At 35.2% G+C, this 26,125-nt stretch overlaps 2 protein-coding genes and 1 long non-coding RNA gene across 6 annotated transcripts; 1 reads left to right on the forward strand and 2 right to left on the reverse strand.

Moving 5' to 3' along the window:
• Positions 1–4,748: 4,748 nt before the first annotated feature.
• On the forward strand, positions 4,749–7,011 carry LOC145726603 (uncharacterized). Its single transcript, XR_014177630.1, has 3 exons — positions 4,749–6,518; positions 6,597–6,791; positions 6,855–7,011. It is a non-coding gene; the product is annotated as an uncharacterized LOC145726603 (long non-coding RNA).
• Positions 7,012–8,515: 1,504 nt separating this feature from the next.
• Positions 8,516–11,769, reverse strand: LOC145726395 (uncharacterized). Of its 4 annotated transcripts, XM_081975444.1 has the most exons (7): positions 10,530–11,769; positions 10,442–10,477; positions 10,297–10,377; positions 9,911–10,235; positions 9,415–9,799; positions 9,198–9,356; positions 8,516–9,144 (listed from the first exon to the last, which is right to left on the reverse strand). In XM_081975444.1, exons 4-7 carry the CDS (start codon positions 9,918–9,920, stop codon positions 8,934–8,936), a joined length of 765 nt encoding a protein of 254 aa, XP_081831570.1. In that variant the 5' UTR covers positions 9,921–10,235; positions 10,297–10,377; positions 10,442–10,477; positions 10,530–11,769; the 3' UTR covers positions 8,516–8,933. The 4 variants fall into 4 exon arrangements, with proteins under 4 accessions (XP_081831570.1, XP_081831569.1, XP_081831572.1 ...); XM_081975443.1 differs by having other exon boundaries at positions 10,297–10,477; XM_081975446.1 differs by having other exon boundaries at positions 9,415–9,766; positions 10,297–10,477; positions 10,530–11,768.
• A 283-nt stretch (positions 11,770–12,052) lies between these two features.
• LOC145726396 (kelch-like protein 17) lies at positions 12,053–19,187 on the reverse strand. The gene is made up of 8 exons (XM_081975447.1): positions 18,608–19,187; positions 18,067–18,244; positions 15,923–16,019; positions 15,742–15,863; positions 15,219–15,333; positions 14,967–15,073; positions 14,788–14,904; positions 12,053–14,734 (listed from the first exon to the last, which is right to left on the reverse strand). Exons 2-8 carry the CDS (start codon positions 18,217–18,219, stop codon positions 14,681–14,683), a joined length of 765 nt encoding a protein of 254 aa, XP_081831573.1. The 5' UTR covers positions 18,220–18,244; positions 18,608–19,187; the 3' UTR covers positions 12,053–14,680.
• Positions 19,188–26,125: the final 6,938 nt, after the last annotated feature.

Here is a 26,125-nt window from a genome sequence, read left to right on the forward strand (position 1 = left end):
ATACCGTCCGAATCCGTCATTCATACCGTAACCGTCTGTTTACCCTGGCTGGGAAAACCGTTTCGATACCGTCTTAGTTTCTCCGTACCGTTCCCCGTTCTGAACACTAGGTTGTGTTGTCCGTTTGTTTTCCGTTTCAAAGTTACCCCTGCTCGGGCGCCAATTTGTAACGCCGCCTTTACGTACCGGTCCTGGTACGGTTTTTGCCACACCTAGGGGTAGGTGCTTTGAAACTCGGGCGCCACCTTAGTTTTATTTGAAGAAGCGTAACTAAGGAACTCGCTTCGTATACCTGGGGAGCTTTTAAACAGTCGAAGACAGAGTTCACGTTTATCTGTAAATGAATGAAGGGAGTGGGACAAAAATAAGGAAACACAGGGTTGTTAGCAAAACTAAACAAGTCATGTTAACCAGTAAAATAACAGTTAACAACCATTCTTATCCTTACTTAAAAACTCTAGCACAAATGAACAAACAGAGAACAACACAGCCTCGTGTTCAAATTAATAAACGGTACAGTCGGACCGAGAGATCCTAACTAAATTAATACGGTAACTTTGAAACGGAAAACAAACGGACAACACAACCTAGTGTTCAGAACGGGGAACGGTACGGAGAAACTAAGACGGTATCGAAACGGTTTTCCCAGCCAGGGTAAACAGACGGTTACGGTATGAATGACGGATTCGGACGGTATGAAAACTGTGCTCTGGGGGCATAGAAGGGTCAAAGAATCGGCCGGAGCTGACAGTCCGAAGAAATCAGTTCGGAAAGACCTGGGTGAATTCAGGTTTGGTTACAGGATTTCGGAGCCGTGGCCTTCGAAGTTAACCGGCAGTGTTATAACATCCAGTACCGGCGGTCCGAAGGAAACGGTTCGGAAATACCTAGGTGATAGTGAGATTGTAGCCTCCGGAGTTGACCAGCAGTGTTATAACATCCGGTACTGGCAGTCCACAGGAAACAACTCAAATCACCGAGTGGTTTTCGGAGTCGTGGCCCTCGGAGTTAACCAGCAGTGTTATAACATCCTGTACTGGCGGTCCGAAGGAAACGATTCCGAAATACCTTCCCCTTCAAAGCTTGCCCCCAGGAACAATAAAATTTACCGTTCAGCTGGCTGAAGCGTCGGTCGGTAATCACTAGTCGATGGTCCGGGATCAACTGACTAGTGATGGAGAACTATCGATGGCACTATCGATAATCATCGATAGTTTTGATGTCAAGCGAATATCGATAGTTTTCACTAGCTATCGATAGCTGGCGATAGCCGATCATTTGAGATTTTTCGATTTTTATTTCTTAGGAGCTACAGACAATAAAAATTAAAAACTCGATAAAATAAAAAACCATAACTAAAACTAGTATATTTGCTTTCCAAATGGTGCTGTCAAATAGCCTTGTAGCCATCTAAATAAAACAAAACAAACCTGTAAATTACCCTAACCTAAAATTTTTAAAAATTTGAGTTATGACTTATGACTGGTATGACAAGTTATGAGTTGAATGTTGAAAAGTGAAAACTGGCAAAAGGCAAAAGCATGGTGAAAGCGGTTAAAGGAAAATTATGTGTGTGATTGTACATGTGATTTGAGAGTGGAATTTGGAAAATCCGGAAATAACTTAAATAAGTGGATCATGGAAAAGTTTTTACGTAACTTGGATAAAAGTAAGTATGCCTATTTTCATACTAATGGTTAAATCTTGGGTATTATACCTAAGTATTGAAATCTTTGTTACAGGTGGAGAGGATAAACACAATCAGAACAGCTCTTGTAGCACTTCCAGCATGGAAGTCATCGAACACTCCACAACAACCTCAACTTTAGATCAGCTTACCAATCTAAGTGGATCACAAGAAATATTGAATACTGATAATAATATGGAGAATGAGAAAACTGTTGAACATTCTCCAAGCAAAAGACGAAAACATTCTAAAGTTTGGAAATATTTCAAGAAATCTGCTGACAAAAAATTTGCAAAGTGTCTTAATTGTAAGAAAGAGTATAAGACTAGTGGAAATACCTCAAACCTAAGTGACCACCTAAAAAGATTTCATGCTGATTTATTTACAAACCCTGATAATGAACTGGATGGGGAAGTTTCTCTTCCTAGTACCTCAACTTCAACATCAGCTAGGTCTAGCACACGCTCTATAAGCCCATTTTTTAAAAGGGAATTACAGTATGACGGGAGTTCTCACAGACAAAAAGAATTAAATCGAGCTTTAGTATTAATGATTGCCAGGGACTTCCAGCCTTTTACCTGTCATTTTGTTGTTGTTACCTGTCATTTTGTAACCAAGGATTTTGAGTTGAAATCTGCAGTTTTATCCACAAAACCACTGGAAAATGGAAAAAATCATACTTCGGAAAATCTTGCTGCTGCTTTAAGTGTTATCTTGAATGACTGGAACATTGAAACTAAATTATCATGTATTGTAACTGACAATGCTGGAAATATGATAAAAAATGGCTGAATTAATGAAGAAAAAACATCTCCCATGCTTTGCTCATTCAATGAACTTAGTTGTCGAAGTATGTATAGAGCTTCCATCAATTAAACAAATTTATGTCAAAGTGTAAACAAATTGTTACATTTGTAAAAAGCAGCAATAATGCTTTTGAGATATTTAAAAAAGAACAAAATACAAACACACCATACAAACTCGTCCAAGAAGTCACTACAAGATGGAATAGTGTTTTTTATATGGTAAGTAGGATATTAAAAACATATGAAGCATTGAACAGAACTCTGTTAAAGATAAAGAAAGCTCCACCACCCCTAACAGCAGATGAAATTATGGTTTTAAAAGAAATAGAAAAGATTCTTATCAGTTTTGAACAAGCAACTCAACAAATTTCAGGCTCAAAGTATGTAACAATTTCTTTAATTATACCTATAACCTTTGGAATTTTTAACAATTTAGTAAGTGACATAAAACCAAACATAACTACAGAAGAAGGAATACTATTTTGTAATTCTTTAATTGAGTCCATGCAAGTAAGGTTATTCAGCTACGAAAGGAGAACAGTTGCTCAAATGGGTACCTTGTTAGACCCTAGATTTAAACAAGAAGGTTTTAGAAGCCCAGAGAATGCGAAGTCTGCAGCACAATTTTTAGAACAAGAATTAGCCTTTCAATTAAAGAAACAAAAAGAAATTGTTGGAGCAAATCAACAGACTTAATCTCAACAAGAACAAGAATCAACTAAAGCAAGTTCCTGTAAAAGTTCCTTGTTTGCCTTTATGAACCAACGTATAAGTAACAAAATTAAGAACTGTGAACAAAATAGTGATCCACTTCTGTTTTGGAAGGTACTACTTATACTACATAGACATTTTTTTTATAAATGATTTTGAATACACATTTTGTTCCAGGTTAATGGACGAGATTTTCATCCTCTGGATGTATGTGCACTGAAGTATTTGTGTATCCCTGCCTCATCTGTAGAGTCTGAACGTACCTTTAGCGCTACAGGCAACACAATTACAGATAGAAGGTCTCGCTTGAAATCAAAAAATGTAGATGTTTTAATATTTCTAAATAGAAACACTTGGCTAATTTAGTATCTTAGTAATTATTGTATCTGTACAAATATAATGCATTACATTACATGTAAAATACTCGTATAATTTTCTATAGACTAAAAAGACTTATTTTTGTTTACAGCTATGTACTATCGATCACAATCGATAACTATCGATCGATAGCGAAGAAGACCACTATCGATAACTATCGAGGTTGAAGGCTATCGATATTTCTCCACCACTACAACTGACTAACTCACTGACGAACTGATCAATGTAGCGCGCGGCGCATTACCTGGTTACCAGCTCGCGAGTCGCGACGGCGCGATGTTGCTTCGTTTACGCTACCGCGGCTGCGCGCTGAACCTTTATCAATCGCGACGGTGCGTTCACCATTCTGTCGCGAAGACGCATTGTACCTTAGCGTGTGAGGCTGCACATTGTTTTCTTAAATCTAATACTACATATTAACAAAAAAATTAGTAACTTCGTTACAGTACTATTAAGGGTAGTACCCAAAATTTCAGTCAGTGTAAGCATCTTCGTAGTAAAATAGCGTCAATATAAAATAGTGCGTTAAAATGTCTTTTTAAATATCAAAATCTTTTATACCAGTCTTGTTCAAGCATCCACTATTATTCAAAAAACAACTCACCGAAATGTCGCCCTGTCAGCTTTTTGCACTTTTAAAAGTCCAGTTTGAACAAATTGATACTGTTTTCAAAAGTTCACTTATACATCGTTTTTATCGCAAATGTTTGTTCAATAGACACAGTCTTATCGATTAGATAAGATAGCATTGGTCGGTCTTTCAACAGAGAAAAAAATTGCCATTTACAAATACAAACATAAATCATCTACAAAAAGCAAAACAAAAACAAAAAATTTAGGTAAATTACAAAGCAAAACGAAATACAATACTACTACTACTACTTAGAATAGTAAAGAGTTAATAACAAAAAGTAATAAAAATATACAATATAAAATACAAAAGTAATTTTGACAGTAGCCGCCTAAGATTATGTACTACACGATAATAAATTTCCCTTACGATAGTGGTGCCATCTGGTGGCAAGGCTAATTACTTATCGGACCACCCTCGTATATCATTCTGACAATTTTTAGAAGTTTATAAATATTGCACAAGGCTCTAGAACATTCTGGAAAGTTTTAGAAGCTTCTACAAAGATTTCGAAAACTTTGGGACGTTGCAAAACACTGTAGAACGTTCGGGCAAGCTACAAAAGTTTGTTCAAAGATCTAGAAGGTTTTAGAACGTTGCTAAAGGCTCTATGACATTATGACAAGTTCTAAAAGCTTGTGCAAAGGTCTTTTGAAGGTTTGAGACTGTTGCTAAGGACTCTAGAACGTTCTGGTTAGTTCTAGAAGATTTATAAAAGATTTTCTAATGTTTTAGAAGGCTTTATAACATTCTGACAAATTCTAGAATTTGAATTCTGCTTCTGCAAAGGTTTGGAAGGTTTGGAAACGTTGCCAAAGGCTCTAGAACTAGGCTTTAGAAGCTTCTTTAAAGATCTGGAAGATTTTGAAAAATGTGACCATCTAGTTAAATAGTGTTCTAGAACCACGTGACAATTGTCACTAACCTCAAAACTGTCAACTGTTGTAACAAAGTTACTAATTTTTCGTTAATTTTATTTTATTGGATACGCGTGACCTTCACTGCTGGGTGCTAGACCGCGAACGTCGTGGGGTCGATGTTGTCGGGGCCGTCCGGAGCCGTTCGAAATGGTTCGGTGGGCGCTGGGAGTGGGTACCGCCACTAACAGCCCCCACCGTTGGTTTTGTGTATAAAAGACGGTCCCGCACCGGAAAACAGGGATTCTTCGATCACTAAAAGATCGAAAACAACCAGCCTAGCCGTTCCGTGCCGTTGATATCTCTTATCTCCGCGTATCTGTAAGTAAAAAATAGGCACATACCGACCGTCCGTAACTGTAGATATTTTAAAACTTTTTTGGGGCATTTTTAATATTTTTCCGTTTGGGGGTGTTTCTGGTAAGACGGCGCCGGCTACAGTAACTTTCTTTTGAAAACAGTTAGGTAAATCTTCTGGTCCTGTTCCTGTTTGTTTGACACCGGGGAAACGGTGTAGCAAGCAGGAACGGCGAATCCTGTAGCTCGTTTACTTGGCTCCGGGGAAACGGAGTAGTGAACGGGTTTGGGGTACTGGAGGGATTAGCGGCTGTGTGACTGGCAACGTCACGAGACTTGAAACTTCTCTTGCATGATTCTGGGAAAACAGTGTGCAGCGGAGGCTCTATTTGTCGAACCTCGGGGAATCGGGGCGGCACATAGAGATTAGGTCGAGTGACGGGAACACCGCTGGTCACGTAATTGGGCCTCTTTGGGTTTTTGGAGCAAACTCCGGCGCCGAGTAGCCAGTTCAGACAGTCATAATCTCCAGTAGTCAGGCTAAACAGTAGTGAAGGGTCCGTAGCTAGTTTTCTTTACCGTTACACGCTTTCCCCGTACCACCGAACAAGGTATGGTCCATTTATTTTCCCGTGGCGATTACGTCATCATTTGCCTTTCTTGTCTATTACATGCGTTCCGAGCGCAATAGAATTCTGACGTCATCTAGTCACGTCGGCAATAAATCAGGACGACAAGGCTCGGAAAATCGGCCGCCATTGTTGACAAAAAGTAAACAAAGAGACATTTTTTATTTTTGATGCAAATTTTACAATTTTCGGTAGTCAGTTTTGAAAATGCCACCTTCTTAATACACTTTACAACTATCAAGGGGCCCAGTGAAACATTCGGAAGGAACTAGAGTTTGTGGAACAGAAAAGGATGCCTTTTCTAATAGAAAACACTGTTACAATGAAACAGCCCATATATTTACTTACTCCCAAGAAGAGTTTTTACAAGAACACTACAAAAGCCAACTTTATTCAAGCCAGTGGTTCTCGAAGAAACATGGATATAGAGTAAAGGCGGTCTATTTAGCAGAAGCTGACAAGGTGAGTTACCTAATATTATAAAAAGGACTCAGGTAGAGGTATTAATGAGCTGCTAATACTAAATAGCTTATGTTTTAGGTACCTTTATTTGCCTAATCTGGAGCTTGAGCTTGAGATTGCTTATCATGCTTTGAAAGGGTCCAAATTTAAAAAGTCCCATTATCAATTACTCTAAAAGACTCGGAACAAAGGGTGTTTGAAACTATGGTTATAATGGTGTTGTCAAAATCCATATGCAGAGTGTTGAAAAAACAAATTTCTAATAAGTTTCAGGTAATATTAGAAAGATACAAGTTACTTCATACATAAATTTGATCAAATGCCATTATTTTGCAGAATTAGCCCTTATAAATTTTGCCGTATCTTCTCTGACTATAAGGCTAGAAACAGATGGTGCTAGTGTTAAATATTTTTCCATCAGATAGTAGGTTAAATTACTATTTTAATTGTATTATTTACACATTATGAAATATACAAATAAAATCTTTAAAAAGTACACTCAAGTTTCTTTTTTATCTAAGAAGTCTAGTTTTCTTCATAAACAATCATAAAATTAGATAATTTCTTTAACTGAGGTACCTACCTGCTCTTATAATAAATTGAACTGAAATTGAAAAAACATGTTAGATAAATCACGCAACAAAACCAAATTGATTTGTATTTAATGCTGGGTAAATTTATAAAAGAAAATAAATAAGCAATCTATATCACAAAACCAAGAAGCAAGTTCTTAAAACACCAACAGTTAAAACACTGCTTTAGGATTTAATAGTCCCCAGGATACACACATTGCCTTTCCTTTCTTGCAAATTTTATGGAATAATTCTTGAAACGTTGGTATTGGGCTGTTAATGACTCGTTTGAATGCACCTATCTGTGATGTTCTTTCCAGATAATTTAAATTGAATGTGGTTGTTGTTCCCAAGCCAAAGTTTGATTGGAACTTTCCGCCTTTGTTTACCACCAAATGTTGCAAATTTTCCAGTTTGGTAAAGAAAAATCTTAAATTCTACGAAGGTCTCGCAATAACAACACTAATTAATAAACTTAAACAACCCTAAACTAAGTTTTTCTTTCTTCTGTTTGTAGTTTTTGGTGTTTTTCAACTTTTTAAAATTCCTAACCTCAAAATGTTGTTTAGAATGTTTAGCCGACTGTCAGTTGGAACTGTGCCCTATGTTGCCACATCTTCCACGAGCAGATGTGAACCTGGTGTATTGTTGGTTGCAGTAATAAACGGACTGATGAATTATACAGATTTCGAAAAAAAAAGAAGCATTTATTGCATGCAAAACATGTGAGATTCTTAGAATGTTTTTTTTCAAAACAATATATGGTCGAGGGCATTAATGAGAGCGATGCACGTCATTGACGTTTAACGCGCCACGTTGCCAGATGTTTAGTTTCTTCATTAAAACCTGAACTTTACATACATTTTGTTTTTATTTACTTCATATAGTCGGATTTTTACCTTTTGAGAATGACGTCATCTTTTTACATCTTTGTGTCTCGCATATCAAACATGTGAAATAAACAATTTTAACAAAAAAGGCACGTTATTAATTTTGTCATTCTGTCAAATTAAAAACGTTGACATTTACTGTCACTTTGATATAAACAAATATCAAAGGTATAAAAATTATGCGCTACAATGAGCAAGCCCAAATGCTAGTTCTAAATGTGCTGCTTTTTTTGGAGTACGAAAAGAAACAGTTTCCAGATGTCATCTCAATTGATCATCAGTCACTTCTGACCACACTAATTTTTCAAAGCATTTGTAGGTTAAAACTTGTGATCTAATTTTAGACATGCGTGTTTTTTCACCTGCATGACGTCATTCTCAAAGGGTAAAAATTTGACTATATATAGAAGTTGAGGCAGTTTTTTAACAGATAATTTTGAATAACATTATTAGTCAATATTCAGGTTTATTTCCTAATCCTTTTGAAAATTACTAAAACTATCTTGTGCTTCTAAAAGCAAAATCAAAAAAAATATTTAAATTTAATATTTTAATTAAAAGTTATTATCTTAGAACTAACAATTATTATACTACTTATAATTAGTTTAAAAATCTGCATAATTGCAAATAAGTAATAATTACATAAATATTTTAACTTGAATGTGCAATATAGTAATAAGGCAATATTAACAAGCAGATCTAATATCTAATTAGTTTAGTTTTAATTATTTTATTTTTTTTTCGTCTCTCTTTATTGAATCAGTGTCATCCCAAAAAAAATTCCGTTTATGGTTTTCCTTCCTTGTAATAGGTCAATCCATTTTTAAACAATAAAAGTTATGTAGATGTAAGTAACAAAAAAATCTGTTCTTTTTTACTTACGCATTTTTAACTCTTACATTTTGAAAATACATGTACAATTTACTTAATAACCTAAAAATAGAAATGTTACATTAATCTGAAAAATTATCCTCACTGCTTGAATCATCCTGTTGGTCGTCTACACATATAATCAGTGGTTGTATTTCTTTTCGGTCCATAACCTGCTCTCTATTGTACCATTTCATAATTTCTTCCTCTGTATGACGAATACTATTTTTCCATACGGCTGGTGTCACGGTTGTTAAATCTTCCTTCCACATATTAAGAGCGTTATCAATAGATCTGAAACATCATAGCTGGTAAAACTAGTTATAGAGACTTTAGACAAATTTTACCTGCCATCCCTGCCAATATGCATATTATAGTAGTTTTTGGACACTCCCCATATCAGTTCAATTGCATTGAAAATGCAGTGATATGGGGGTAAACGAAGAATCGTATGGCCATGTTGCTCTGCTATCTGGTCAATAAGGTATAGCTTCTGAGGTTTGTTCCTATAAATACTTAATTTAAGCAACTGAACAGGTGAATGAATGGTTATCAACATCTCACCGCTTTACCAGTCCTAATAATTCATTTTTAAAGGCATCTGGGTTAAAGTTGACGTTCTCACTTCTTAACCATTCCTGTATACTTGCTTTATTCCAACTGCTGTTTGGAATTTTTTTGATTAATTGATTGTGGTAGGGTGCATTATCCAAAACAATGGCGGAAGGCTGGGTTAAACTTGGCATCAATTCTTCTTGAAACCATTTTAGAAAATTTTCCTGGTTCATCTCACCATGATAATCCCCAGACTGGCTCTTTGAAGCAAATATGAGCTCAGCACCCGGAATAAATCCATTTTCATTACCCGCATGAAGAATAATGAATCTAAATGTTCCAGTAGCATTAGTTTCAACATCTAATACATAAATCATAATTTCCAAATGGGATTCTGACAAAAAGCATCAAGATTAGTATCATGCAAAATTAAAAACAAAAAGATAAGCATTTTCTAAAAAAATATAGTTAAATTTTGACTTAAAGAGTTTTGCTTGTAGCTAACCTTTTGCCATCTACCCTGGTGCTCTTCACACTATGTTTGCTTTCATCCTGCAAGGAATGGCCTGGGGTCCCATTTTGGAATATCCATGTCTCATCTGTAAAAACAAATTGATAGAGATTTTGTTGCTTTATTTCTACATACCTGCGTAAGAATTAAATTCTTTTAAAAGCTATATCAGGAAGTTCCATTAATCCTTTTCGGGGGCAATCTCTTAACCACTTAAACCCAATTTTATGAAGCACTTTACACAATGATTTTAATCCACCAACAGAAATTTCTTTACTCCTTAACTTTTCATAAATACTTTCCCTGGTTATGTGTTCTTCTACAAAAAAGTGTTACCAAAACATTAATGAACAGGACATAAAATAAACAAAACAACTTACTTTGTTCATACATCTCATATATGGAGTTGCGAATAGCTGCAACATCAATATTGGCAATGTCCGTAATAGACTTTGGCCTACCTGGAATTTTCTTTGGTGAACTTAACGGAATGCTTTGCTTGACTTTCTGTGATATAGCACTTACTGTAGAAACACCAAGCCCAAGTGCTTCAGCTACACGCTAAAAATACTGTTGGTAAAAAAAAACTCTATTGCAATAATTTTAGTTTTACTTCTCTCACAGCAGCCAAAGGGATAAAAGGACCTCCGTGATCTCGTTCACGTTCAAAAAATGATAATAAAGCAGCGACAAACTGCTGGCTTTGTTTATTTAAAGCCATGTTTATTAACATACAACACTCACTCTTAAACACCAAAATAATAAGTAATATTAATATGTACACAGACACACACCAACGAACTAAATAACTATTAACTACTGCAGTAAATAATGCCAATTAACCGTAAAAACACTTGAATAATATGAGATATATCCAGAAACTTCTCAAGTTGTTAAAATTAGTTGTCTCTCTGTAAGCAGTTTTTAGTCAAATCATTTGTGCAAGTCATCAACAACAAAAACAAAAACAGCAAACGGTCAAGCAATCTGGCAACAACGCACACAAATCGTTAAACGCCAAGATCGAGAAGGTCAGGTTTGTATCAAAATTGCGTTCATTTAATAAGCGCGTGTTAGAAAGAGAGCGCTACAGGTCGCAACTCATCGCTAAGAAATATACACTGATGACGTGCATCGCTCCCATTAGTGCCCTCGACCATAGTTAATTCATTATGAATTCCATGTTTAATCTTAAAATAGTCACGTGACCATTTGTACCTTGAAATGAGTCACGTGATTTAGAGTTCAAAACTAAAAAACGGTCACGTAATCTTTAAAAGTAAATTTAATCATTGAAAATAGTCACGTGACCCGTCAAATAATATTTTGTCATTTACAGTCACGTGATCTTCAGGGTTCAATTTTGGCATTAAAAAATAGTCACATGACCTTTAAAAAATTAGTTTGATTATCGAAAATCGTCATGCGACTTTATAAACTGTAAAAAGAGTCACGTGACTCTTCAAATAATATTTTAAACATCTAAAACAGTCACGTTACCTTTAGGATTCCGGTTTGACGTGACCACGTTTTGAATTGAAAATGCAATATAAAGAGAGTAACGTGTGTCTTTAAAAATATCAGTTTAAACTGAAAAACGAGCACGTGATCCTTTAAATAACATTTTGACATTCAAAACTGTCATGTGACGTTATAAAATCCATTTTTCATCTTAAAAAAGTCACGTGACCTTTAGGATCCGTTTTGAAGTTAAAGAAGAGTCACGTGGACTAAAAATTAAATTTGATTATTGAAAATCGTCACGTGGCCATTTGCGCATTAAAGGGAGTCATGTAATTTAAAAAATCTCAGTTGAAACTGAAAAACGGTCACGTGACCCATTAAACATTATTTAGCTATTTACAGTCACGACCTTCAGGATTTCGGTTTGGCATTAAAAAAGAGTCACGTGACCTATGAAAATATATTTATTATCGTTTGTATTTTGTCGACTCTGAGTTTTGTTTTCACTTACACTCACTACTCCACTGTGGGCTACTACTTTTCGATATTTATTATTGAAAATCGTCACGTGACCATTTGCATATTATAAGGAGTTACGTGACTCTTCAAATAATATTCTGACATCTAAGACAGTCACGTGACCTTTAGGATTTCGTTTTGACGTTAAAATAATTGAAAATTGTCACGTGGCCATTTGCACTGTAAAAAGGGTCACGTGTCTTTAAAAATATCAGTTTAAACTAAAAAACGATATAGTGATCCTTTAAATAACATTTTGACATTTAAAACTATCATGTGACATTATAAATTCCATTTTGAATCTTAAAAGAGTCACGTGACTTTCAGGATCTGTTTTGACCTTAAAAAAAGAGTCACGCGATTTAAAAAAATAATCTCAACATAAAAACTGTCACGTGACGTTAAAAATGACATTTAAATTTTTACATAATAATTTAATTCTCGTACAATTAGATACGTGATTTAGTGTGTCAGTTTAAAACTATAAAAACGGTCACGTGGCCTTTAGGATTCTGTTTTGACGTTAAAAAAGAGTCCCGTGATTTTTAATCTGTATCTGTATTTTATGTGTATCTTTATTATCGATACCTCAAATCATAAATTCTTATCTTATTCGTAACTTAACTCAAATTTATTTGAAAAAATCAAGCTTTCTTACGCAGTTCAGATGGGATAGCAAAAGAAAGCGATTATAGGAAATACTGCAAAAGTTGGCAACTAGGTCTGCAATGACGAGCTGTATTAGCGCCATCTCTTACCTACAACTGAAGCGGCCGAAATACATTAGGAAGTCCTTGAAGCGTAAACGGCTTCCTTTTTGGCTGCCACTTTAATTACATTGCGCTGATTGACTGTTCTTATCATTTGGTCTATGGTATAAGCTTGTTTTTGCCTTTTCATAAAAATATATCAATTAAAAGAGAATAGTGTTAATACATTTAATTAAACGGGTATTTTTCAGTAATATGTAGCAACAAATTAGAGAAACGACGTTGAGCAGTACCGCCATATTATCGTTCCCACATACAACAGATAAACAGGTCATTGTTGCTGATACGGTTGCTCGACAACCGCTTATACAGGGCAGGCTAAAAGTTTAAATTTTCTCATTTTTGTTTGTGTTTTACGACGAAAGGGCTCAAGTTAGAGATCTGGAAAAAATACAGAAAACTAGTCCGTAATAGGTAGTACAACTTTCATTAATACGATTTTTCGTCATCAAAATCAGTCCATCAAATCAACCGCAAAAAAATCAAAACCGTTTTCCCATGTTAATCTTCTATATCCAGGGTGCTCTTGGACATCTGGTATGTTGGTCAGCATACTCTTCTAAAAATGGTGACTGCATGGCGCCTAACCGTCTGAGGTACTGTTTAAAAAGTGCCCAAAATCCTTTAATTTGATTAGTGCAGACACCATCCAGGTCAGAGGATAAACAGAATTTCTCGAATGGTTGACTGTTTTGTGTATATAGGGAGATACTCCGCCCAAGCTACCCAGACTGGAATATCCCCTCTAACAATCCCCGATCCAGGCAAAACGTGGTCGTAAAAATGACTTTTTCTAATTATGGCATATAAAGTGACACTTTTCAAAACTGATTAGAGTGACAAAACGTTTTACTTTATGTAACTAGTTACATAAAGTATCACTTTATGTAACTGGTTAAGAAAAGTTCATTTCATCACTCCCTGTTTTTATGCATTTCCGTAGAAACATATGGGCGACATCCATCATAACATGTCGTTGTCACTGTTTATACAAGGTGCTATGAAAGTGAATATTTGTGTTAAATCACTTTAAAAGATGGTTTTTACCGCTTTTTGGTCAAAATTAGAAAAAATTATGTATGCAACACGTTTCGAAAATGTCTTATTGTGTAACTCATTCAAATTGTAGGACCTCGCTGCGCTCGCCCTACAAACATTCATTCGTTACACAAAATCGAACTTTTCTTAACTGGTTACATAAATAGCTATTTATTAATGTTTCGGCAGAACGGTTTGGATTATACGATCGAGATTAAATTTTCTTTTTGTAACTACCGATTCATCAATTTGAATCGTATGTCCAACACCACTTTAGTTAAATAAAATAATCACAGTATGCTATACATATTATGTTAAAAAAATGTTCTACTACGAAACCTAATCTATAGAATTCATCCATGTTCAATAATTTCCATGAACTCTCTAAAAAAACGAAATTTCTGTATCCCAGCAATTCTGGAACAACGTGCCAAAGTGGCTGCAGATACTGCTCTAATTTGGCATGCCCACTCCCACATAAAGAACAGTACCGTCCTTATCGGAATACGGCAGTTCAAAAAAAGAACCACATAAAATTGATTTTAAGGCGCGACATTTCGGGCACCGGAATGTGCATCCTAATGGAACCGCCTCTCTTGTTTGGATAATAAAATATGGCCGACAATTTCTTTTCTGGCATCTTAGGCGGATTCGAAGAAGCCCTCTTCTCCTTAGCTCCTTAACTCCTCATCATTTTTGTTAAGTATTTGAAATGACTGAAATACGTTATGAACCTCCATTGCGCACACACAACTTCTAACTATGCTTTAACCTCATAATTTTTTATTTTTTTTGGTATTGCGAACATTAATAATATGAATGGAATGGAATGAATGGAATAGTTACACTCAGTATAATACATGCACTTCAAAGCTTTCCATTTATTTTTAAATATTAAATATATAGAAAGATGGTCGGAAAGAAATTTTGTCTCGTTGCCATGATTTACCCACATCAGGTCATGTTGGGATATTTAAGACTTTTTGGAGAATAGCAGAACGTTATTATTATTGGCAACAAACAACAACTGTAATTAAATTGCATGTTATTGTTATTACAAGACTAAAACAGTATACGAACTTTAGCAGTATACTTCTCTCTTTCTATTGAATCGTGTTTGACCCAATTCAAAACTGCAGTAAGTACTTCTTCTTCTGACTTTACATTCAACTGGCTGTTTGAAACTAACTCGAAAACCTGTTGATGTAGAATACTTAAAATATCGAATTTTGCTTTAGAGGAAATACTTTAAAACTAACTTCTTCAAACGGAAGTGACAGAAACTCTTCAGTTGCTATAACTTGTGGAAAGTTTTGTAAGACGTATACGTGCGATTGATGGTGCAAATCCTTGCAGGAATGTGTATCTGAAAATATTAAATATTGTTTCCTTTTCGTTATTTTTCTGAAAGTTATTCAAATAATTTAAAAAATCAATCGACCTCATGCATTATTGTCCTGATAATGCTATTGGTATCTTAATTACTATTTACCAACTATTCATCAACATACCTGCAAAACTTCTTATTCCGAGACAGTTTGAGGGATGCAACTGCTTTAATAAAAATGTACAGCATGCTTCTCTAACGTCTTCCATTTGAAGCAGGCTACTTGCTGGTAATAGTATCTATAAAAGGTTTTACTAATTTAACATTTGAACCCCAGAGTAACTATTTATGCACCAAAGGCATAAATAGGTGGATGTTTATGACCTGAGGGCGACGATTTTACTGGCCCAAGAGTTTTAAGGTCGCCCAGTCAGGGCATAAACATCTGGTAATGTCCATAGTGAATAGGTACCAAATTGTATGTTAGACCAGTTCTTTACTTTAATTAACACTGTACTGTTACTACTAATTACAAAATCAAGAAATTGCAATGACAAATTATTATTAAAATAGCCATACTGTAGATAGGTCTATGTTAGGTAATTTTATACCCGCGAGGAAATAAAGTAGGTGCATGTTTATGTATTTGGTACCTAAGTAATACAAACACAATCATAAATTGTTCAAACATAAAATTACTTAAATACCTGGGCATTATCGACAGTAATAGTAATCTGGCCAGTGTATGCGTAATCTAAGAGTAAATCCACAGCTGTAGCGTCCATATCAACCATGGTTATTTCACTTTGGGATTGTTTTTTCATCTCTCCTATAATTATGAAACACCTTAAACAAGGCACCTATTGAATGGTTTAAAAAAGTGCTTACCGTTGAACATGGTGAAAAAATAAGGGCTAACTGAAGCCAACACTACTTTGTGTGCGCTAAACTTTTCTGTTCCTATTTTTAATATTACATCACATAACTAAAACAAAAACTGTGTGTATTGCGTGTCTATATTATGTTATTTTAGATAAAAAAAATGAGTGCAACTTTAATAACATAACCACATGTTTGTTTGTTACCATTTTGGCTAAATTTGTAATTTTATAGAAATATTGCATGTATTAAGAAAAACTCACAGAAGTGAAGTCTGAATAAAAGGGTCTATAAGCGGTGCAAATGGCTGTTCCTTGTGAAACTATACATAGTAGAACCTTGGAGATCTCACTCAGAACGCTACTGAGCTCGGTCCTTAAGGTATTTAAGGGGAAGGTGCCAATATCCGAAGAACAGCAAGAATTTAGGTTTAATAGATCAACGGTGGACGCAAAATTCATATTACGCCAAATGATAGAAAAATCGATAGAATTTAACAAGCCTCTCTTTGTTTGTTTTGTGGATTTAACAAAGACATTTATAGAGTCCGACTAGATGGCGTAATTAAGATTCTAGACCAGAACAATATTGATTACCGGTACCAAAAAATTATACCAAGACCTGAACAGCAAAAGTAGAACAAGACCAAAAACGAACGATGGACTGTCTGAGGAAGTGCAAATCAATACGAACCTACTACAAGGGGATAACCTTAGTCCTACCCTGTTCAACATCATTATGAACCAAATCATTGAAAATATTAAAAAAGTGAACGCTAAATATGGGATAGGCAATTGCACCATTAAAATATTATGCTATGCAGATGATGCAATCCTCATAGCAGAGAACAAATACTACCTACAACGTCTGTAATATAAGACGAAAGTAGCAGCACACAAATTTACACAAAAACCAGAGCTGAAACATCAACAACAAAAAGTGTTACAATCACAAGTGGAATAAGAAGCGAGGCTATCAAAGAAGAACTAGAACATAATACAGGATATGGTAAGATGGGCTAGAACACGCAAAAGGTGCTGGACCCAAACAATACAAAATGATCCAGTAGATGTCTTGTGGATAAATTAAGTACTTATTGTAAAATCCACTGGATAGTTATTTAATGGTGGAAGATATCTAGTAGATGTCTATTGGAACTGGATCATATCGGTGCACAAATGTATATGTCTTACAGAAAGCTACAAAAGCTATTTACGTGATATCTCGCACGGATAATTATTAGATATATGGTATCTATATCTAATAGTAATAATTGATTGATATCTACAGGATTTGTCAAAAGTTGTCTGAAAGAAATAGAAATCTGACATTTACAAATGGTAAATCAAATAATCATCCTATACATTATGAACCAATGATCCCTACCCTAGTAATCCCTACCTTGGAAACGGTGTAGGTTATAGTGTTCATAACAACCTGAGGGCATATAGACGGGCATTATAGGCGGGCGTTATCCTTCGAGTGGGGCACTTTTTTAGGGAAATAACCATAAAAATACATGAAAGCTGTTTCTTTAGAGCAATCAGCCTAAATGGAATATTTTCTTAAATTTTTTTAGAGAGACTTACTCTCAAAATTATTCTTGTTGACGCTTTGTAACTCGTAATTGTTACTATAGAACAGTTCGCTCTTTATATATTTTATATAAATTAATACTCCGGATGGGCGGTTTTTTCTTCTGTAAGTGATATTAAATTTAAAAAATGGACTAATAACCACACAGAAACAATAAAATGCTTAAGAAAATATAAACGTAATTAAAATGTTATCTTTAGAATGTAAGTATTGCTTTAAAAAAAAAAATAAAAAATTATGAAAAAGCTTAGTTTTGTTCTTGCTAGTTCACCTAACCAAGAACAAAATATAGTTCCATAGATATTAGATTGTTCTGAAAGTTCTTATAAAGAGCATGCATTTTGTATGGACATTTCGATAAGGGTCGACATCACGACATCATAAAAACCTCACGTTTAAAGTCTATAACTTTTCAATACAAACTGAACTTCTGTGATAATAATGTGCATTTACATAGATTTTTTAGTGCCAAAAAGTACCCCAAGTAAAAGGCTCAAAGTCTGTATCGTTTGCGGTGTTTGTTAATATTGAAGAAAATAATAGCAAGTAGTAATTACCTGTCCATGTTGCCTCATTCGTTGTATATTACCTAGTGCATTTACACTATATTTGGCGTTTTTAAGACAATAATCCTTATTGGTAAACGGTGGCAAATCTATCCCTTCGGAGGTTATTTCCGAGGTAGTCTCAGGTAAGTTGTTATTCATCATTGTCGGTTTTATATAGTCTTCAGATCTGAAAGTAAATAAAGTATGTTCAATATTTATATTCCTAATTAATTCGCCAGTTTCACTTTATAAGTTAACAGGTTAATTTTGCAAAATATAGAGATTTTTTATTTTATACACCATTTGGTAGCCCCACTTTCTAATGGTTTAAAAATGACAAAATTAAAAAAACTGACATAGTCATATCTTAAAGTAGGTACTTTCGTAACTACTCATTCAAAAACTTATCTGCAATATTAACTTTGTGGTGTGTTCTGTAAGTTTTTAGGTAAATAATCCAGGGAAAGTCCACGATTATTAGAACCGGACAAACAGGACCGAGAAATCACTCAATTTTTTGTAAATCACAACCAAATCGTAATTCCTTTACCTCAAATAGTTTTTTTTAGTTTTGTTCTGAAAAACCTGACAAAGGAAGAGTACGGATCATCCCACATATTTTTTTTATTTCATATTTGATTAGGACACAAAAAAATATGAAATACGTATTTTATTATTTTTCAAAATACTAAGTAAAATAGCGTCAATACAAAATAGTGCGCTAAAATATATATTTAAAAATGCTATCAAAATCTTTTATACAAGTCTTGTTCAAGCATACACTATTATTCAGAAAACAACTCAACAAAATGTTTGCCTTGTCACTTTTAAAACTTCAGTTTGAACAAATTGATACGGTTTTGAACAAAATGTTTGTTCAATAGACACCAGTCTTATCGATTAGATAAGATAGCATTTGTCGGTCCTTAATCTCCATTTATTGCCTAATAAATTTTATCTAATTGCCATTTACAAATACAAACATAAATCATCTACAAAGCCGCCCAAGATTATGTACTACACGATAATAAATTTCCCTTACGATAGTGGTGCCATCTGGTGGCGAGGCTAAGTACTTATCGGACCACCCTCGTATATCATTCTGAAAATTTTTAGAAGTTTTTAAAAATTGCACAAGGCTCTAGAACAATCTGGCAAGTTTTAGAAGCTTCTACAAAGATTTCGAAATCTTTGGGACGTTGCAAAACTGTGGCACTGTAGCACGTGGAAGATCTGGAAGGTTTTGAAAAATGTGGCCATCTAGTTAAATAGTGTTCTAGAACCGCGTGACAATTGTCACTAACATCAAAACTGTCAAACTGTACTCAAAAGTTGTAAAAATCAGAATTAAAAAAAGTTTTCTTGCAGTATCCGATATAAAACGTGTTTTTGAGATTTATAACAGTTATTTTGGTAGTGGCCACGCGACTGCCTAGCTAAATTATCCTCTGCAACCACGTGATATCTGTCACTAATGTCAAAATTGACAAATTTTGTATAGAATCTGCAAGAATTACAGTTTAATACGGTTTTTTTACAGTTATTGAAACAAGACGTGTGTCTGAGATTTATGATAGTTATATTGACAATTGTCACGTGACAATCTAGTTAAATATCGTTCTAGAACCACGTGACAATTATCACTATCATCAAAACTGTCAAACTGTACTCAAAAGTTGTAAAAATCAGAGTTAAAAAAAGTTTTCTTGCAGTAATCGATATAAAACGCGTTTTTGAGATTTATAACAAGTATTTTGATAGTGGCCACGTGATATCTGTCACTAATGTCAAAACTGTCAAACTATTCAATAGTTGCAAAAATCAGAGTTAAAAAAGATTTCTTGCAGTATTCGATATAAAACGTGTTTCTGAGATTTATAACAGTTATTTTAATAGTGGTCACGTGACTGTCTAGCTAAATTATCTGCTAAAACCATGTGATATCTGTGACTAATGTCAAAACTGTCAAAATTTGTTACGTGACCGTGTAGTTCAATAGTGTTTTAGAACCACGTGACAACTGTCACTAACGTGAAAGCTGTCAAACTGTACTCAAAAGTTACAAAAATCAGGGTGAGAAAAATATTTCTTGCATTATTCGATATGAAACTTGTTTCTGATATTTATAACAGTTATTTTGATAGTGCCACGTGACTGCCTAACTAAATTATCCTTTGAAACCTCGTGATATCCGTCACTAATGTTAAAACTGTCAAATTTTGTCTAGAATACGCAAGAATTACAGTTTAGTACGGTTTTTTATAGTTATCGAAACAAGACGTGTGTCTGAGATTTGACCATCAAGATAAATAGTGTTCTAGAACCACGTGACAATTGTTACTAACATCAAAACTGTCAAACTGTACTCAATAGTTGTAAAAATCAGAGTTAAAAAAAGTTTTTTTACAGTATTCGATATAAAACGTGTTTTTGAGATTTATAACAGTTATTTTGAGGCCGTGTGACTGCTTAGGTAAATTATTCTCTAAAACCACGTGATATCTGTCAGTAATCTAATGTCAAAACTTAGAAAACAGGAAAAAATTAAAATCTGTATTTTTGAAATATGGTTTATAGAGCGAATTGGTATTATTTTTCGATGTAGAATCGATGATTAAAATGTTTCACAATCATTAATAAACACCCTGTATACTAATGTAAAATGAAATTTGTTTGTTTTTTGATCTACCGTTATCTACCGTTTTTGACCGATTATTCTACCGCCATTAATTATTTTGACTTGGCAACACTGCCTCTAGGACCATTTTGCAACTTTCATAGACCTCTAAATGCTACTGAGAATACATGGTATATAAACATTGATTGGTTGGTCATATACTATACAGGGTGGACCATAAGTAATGGGACATATAGCTGCAGCATATTCCTGACATCAAAATAATACGATTTAGCTAAATTGTCCTATACCGAATGTTAATATTAAGAAAGATACAGGGTGTGAAAGTTGAAATTTTGTTCTTGATTTTTAATCATATCGTCTAGGTCTTTTGATATAAGTTAAGAGAGTTTTGACAGCCGGTAAATACGATGCTTTCATCTATTTTGAAGTAGCTAATAGGGGGCGCTACCTATAACCTTTTCAGCTGCTGAATCGGACATAATTTCAAAATATGATTGCAATATTATATACATTAAATATCTCGAAAACGGTCAACTTTTAGGATCTAAAACTAGTTCACCTTTTTTACATAGAAAACATATTAGAACCATATTTTGAAGTCGTATGTTCGTTTCAGTTGCGTAAAAAAAGGTTTAAGTCTTTTTAAGCAGCTGAAATGGTTACAGGTAGCGCCCCCTATTAGCTACTGCAAAATAAATGAAATCGTATTTACCGGAGGTCAAAACCACATTAGAATGGCACAACACTGGAATCGATCTTTGCCGGTTTTGAGACGAAATAATACAATTTGCCACAGATTGACAATAAACTAGTCAAATTCAGCGACCAATGTAGTCCCAACAGACGTAGAATGGCTCAAAAGTAAAGTAACAAATATGCATACTAGAACAACAGGGGAATCGATCTTTGCCGGTTTTGAGACACAAATTTTCAGTTATTTATATGAAAAGACCTTGATGATCGATAAAAAATCAAGAACAAAATTTCAACTTTCACACCCTGTATCTAATTTAGCTAAACCGTATTATTTTGATGTCAGGAATATGCTGTAGCTCCCATTACTTATGTCCCATAACTTATGGTCCACCCTGTATAATGTATCCTCTAACGCCGCATTCGTTTTCGCGCTCCATGGAGTGAGCAGAGCGTTTTTGACGTCACAATGTCGTAATTTGGCAAAACCATAATTTGACCAGTTGTCAAATTACGTCATTATGACGTCAAAAACGCTCTGCTCCCTCCATGGAGTTTGAAAACGAATGCGGCCTTAGCCTCTGCCTTAAGTTATAACCTAAAACTATAATCATGTTCACAATTTGTTTCATGTTGTTTTAAACTTGTATGTTTTATGCGTTCTCCGTCGTTTGCTTGCGATATCTTTTTTGATAGAGTGGAAAATTTTTTAAACAAATTACCATTAAATTCTAGTGTAATATTGTGCGGAGATTGGAATATAGATTATACTCATGCCAGTTTGTGGGCGGTGCAGCACCTTGATTACGTGTGTTCTAACCTCTGCGATAGTTCGGTTGTTTGTATTGTTAAAGATGCGGATCTCTCGGACCATGAGGCCGTGCTTTCTAATTTCATTCTTGCAAAGCCCAAGAGGAAAACTATTAAGAAATTGCAACGTTTGTTCACAAAAACGAATTTTATCAATTCAGCGTGGAATGGACTGCCATTCATGGCAATTGCTTGCTGCTTGACTTCCATACAAGGCTTCAATCTATTTTTAACAGATCCTTTCCCCTGAGGGCTGTAAAATACAAAAGCAGCCTTGGACTACCAAAGGACTAAAGACGTCCTCTAATAATATGAGATGTCTACACAAACTTGAAAAATACTTTATAACTAACAATTTATTTGTATACAGCAATAGGAGTGATAGGGCTAGCAATAAGCAAATGGAAATAGGGTCTATTGTTAATCAGTTTAGGGGAGCAAAACATGATGGAGTATGCTCGAGGGTCGATTTGCCTGCTGAGACACTCAATTTTTACAACTCCATTGCTCCGAGCAATGCCAACTCAGTGAATGTTATAATTATTGTCGCGATCCTTCGGTGGACGTATTTCCGTTTCAGGTTTCGTACCAGTGGATGTCGCAGAATTAAGAATCACTTTTGCTGAAATAAAAAATAAGAGTGCAGTGGGCTGGGACGGAGTATCTGTCAAAATCTACGAGCATCTTCCTGACGAATCGTTAACTTCCAGTTAACGAATCGATTCTTTGCGGTTACTTTCCTTCTTTTTTGAATCTGCAACAGTACTACCATTGTTCAAGGGTGGTGACTTGGCTTCTAGTTATAGGCCGATTTCTTTGCTGCCCCCGATGGGCAAGATTATTGAGAAAATTATGAAGAAAAAGATCAACGGTTTCTTGGAGAAGCATGGGGTCCTGTCTCCGACTCAATTTGGTTTTCAGTCGGGTTTGGGCACTATGTTTGGGGTCCTGTATGTGGGTATAAATGAGGGTGAGGTGGCGTCAGCTGTCTTTGTTGACTTCACTAAAGCCTTCGACTGTGTTTCCCATTTGACCTTACTTGTGAAGCTCGAGAGGTGCGGTTTTAGGGGTTTTATTTTGGACTGGTTCAGATCAAGTTTGTTTGAACGATCACAGGTTCAGATTTCAGGATGAGGAGTCTGGTAGAGGAGAGCTTGTTGCTGGGATCGATTTTGGGTCCAATCTTGTTTTTGGTGTCGGGTAAATCATTGACATACAAAAGGAACTAAAGAAGGAAGATGTATATCTTTTGCAGATGACACTGCGATTGTGTGGCGCCACAGAAATCCTCTAGTGTTGGAAGAAATGGTGCTCAGAGACCTGGCTGCAGTCAAATTGTTGTGTTCGACTCATTCCCTTACTTTAAATCTGGGGAAAACTAACATAATAAACTTTAAATGCTCTATTCATGGCTCATTTGATAACACAACAATTGCGAGCTTGGAATCGGCGAAGTTATTTGGGACTGAGGTTGGATGAGGGACTTAAATTTGACCAGCATGTTTTGCAATTAAAAGGTGAACTGGCTGCTTCTTGCTATGCTGTTAGAAGCACAAGGAAAATGCTAGGATCTCGGGTTGCTAAGAGTGTATACTTTTCTCTTGTGGAGTCTCACTTGCATTGCTTTTTGGGGAAATTGCTCGGCCAGCCTGTTTCTGGCTGTTCTCCGTTTGCAAAAGCGCGCAATTGGTTTGGACCCTCGAGGTTCGTGCAGGGACCATTTTGGACGGTGCTCCATCTTGTGCTCCAAAACGAGTTTTTTATCAATTGTAACACGCTGTAGCTCTAAAAGGCACCATTTTTAGAAGGTAAACTAATAGAAACTCATTTTTATATTTTTGGACGAGCTGCCTGTACGATACTTCGTGGTTGCTCGTCTGTGGACTGTATTGAACAAGATTTGATGGACATACGAAAATAAAAACACTCCGCGTACTTCCAAAATGAATGTTTTATTTCCAAAACGTGATCGATTAGCGAAAGACTGAACCGGACTCTCGCGTCGTCGATACTGACGAACTCTCGACAATAGAAAAAGCATGCAACCGAGGTGCGAAAGTCGCCTCGATGACGTAGCGTCTGGATTTTGCATTTTAGGAAGATTAATACAATGCATTCTAAAAACGTAGCACTTAATTTCTATTTAAGGCGTTAAATTCATAACATGAAGGTTTTGGTTTAAAGTAGAAGTCCATTGTCTAGCAGTGGAGGTGTAAAAATACAGGGTGTGGAATAACACACAGTCTTCTCCACTATAAATTTATTAACCCACCAGTTAATGGGGGCGCGCGCGAAGCAGATCAATTTTTTAAAAAAGTTAATTTGAATGTTTTTAAAAAATTGATCTGCTTCGTCCATTTGCCCTTGTTCTGCCCTCAGCAACATATATTTGTAAAAAGTTTTTGCACTCCCCTGTACGATTGGGGCTCCCGCGCCTACGGGATGGGGTCCCCCTGCCCCGCGGGCTTATTTTTATAATAATTTTATCATCCTTTAGCATATTACTAGTTACTAAGTGTAGTTAAGTGTTTTTTCTCCATGATAAGTTTGGTTGCCTTCCATTAATGTTACGATAATTCTTTGCTACTAATGGGTCTCGCTGTCTATCCCTGTATAGAAAGACAGCGTCTAATGTGTTAAGCAGCTTTTAAGCTCCTGATGATGGGCATGTCTATGCCCGAAACTAGTAGAGCGCGCCCCCATTAACTGGTGGGTTAATAAATTTATAGTGGAGAAGACTGTGTGTTATTCCACACCCTGTATGAAGGTTTTGATTATTGCCTTAACACTGCCATATCCTGAATATTATAAAACACCCTGTATATTTATTCTGAAACTATCTCAGACGTTCCCAGTCGTTAAAAATCGAGGATCTCCCTAACTTTGCTTTGCCCGAGGGCAGAGAAAAGCTTCTGAAAGATTCTGAGGAGTACGGTTATTCGACCACGTCGTTGTTTTTCTGATTGAACGATTCAAGTAAATCAAGCGTGTTTTGTTATGTTTGACGCGTTTAACCCTGGCTTTAATTAATTTTTTTGAATGATTAACCAAATTGATTTTAACTACTAGGATTGGGTGAAGTTATTAGCATAATACACTGAGTGTTAGGCTAGAAAAAGTGACGCGCGAAAAGTAATTTACGACAACGTATTCCATTTCATATTATAAATGATTAGATTACGTTTCTTAAACACAGTAAGTGATTGAATTTGTTTATTATTAGAACTAATTGATACAAACAAAAAAAACTGAAATGCATACAACAATATCATTAAGAATAATCTGTACAGGGTGTCTCACGTCGAAAGACATCGATCGATATAAGAAAAACTACCGAAAGGTAAGTTTTGAAAATTTGGTAACATATTATAGTAAAGTCAGCATGCTTAATTTTTGCACCTCCGGTTTTACTGGCAGTACGTGTCAACTTCTGGCTGTCAACCAAATGATAGTTCTCAAAAAGTTAAGATAGGGACATGCAAGCTATTTTGCTCTATCTCATTTAGATTAGGAGCTTTGATACCCAATTTTTCCAAAACCTAAAAATATTATTTTTCAAACGCTAATATCTTGAAAACCGTTGCAGACAGATATAAATTATGATAAATGAAAAATGGAGTTAAATTTTAAGTATTAAAACGAGCTATTACTGCTTACGTTTCAACGTTATATCGCTAGTAATTTTTTTAAAGCTTAAAAAGGAAGTTAAAGTGAGACATTTCAACTTTATAACGTATGTGAAATCCGTAAAGTTAGGACGCGAAATACACATTCTACAGGTCACAGGGTCTTTTTTTGTAAAAATATCTTTTTGAGACAGTTCTTACTATTGTTTGAACACTATTGAATAACACAACGCTTAAACGGCATTTTTTCCTAAGCATGAATTACTATAAAATAATCATAAAACATAACCTACCCTAC

Source organism: Ips typographus, linkage group LG3 (assembly GCF_016097725.1).
Source record: "Ips typographus isolate SLU linkage group LG3, UJ_Ityp_2.0, whole genome shotgun sequence".
Classification (NCBI taxonomy): domain Eukaryota; kingdom Metazoa; phylum Arthropoda; class Insecta; order Coleoptera; family Curculionidae; genus Ips; species Ips typographus.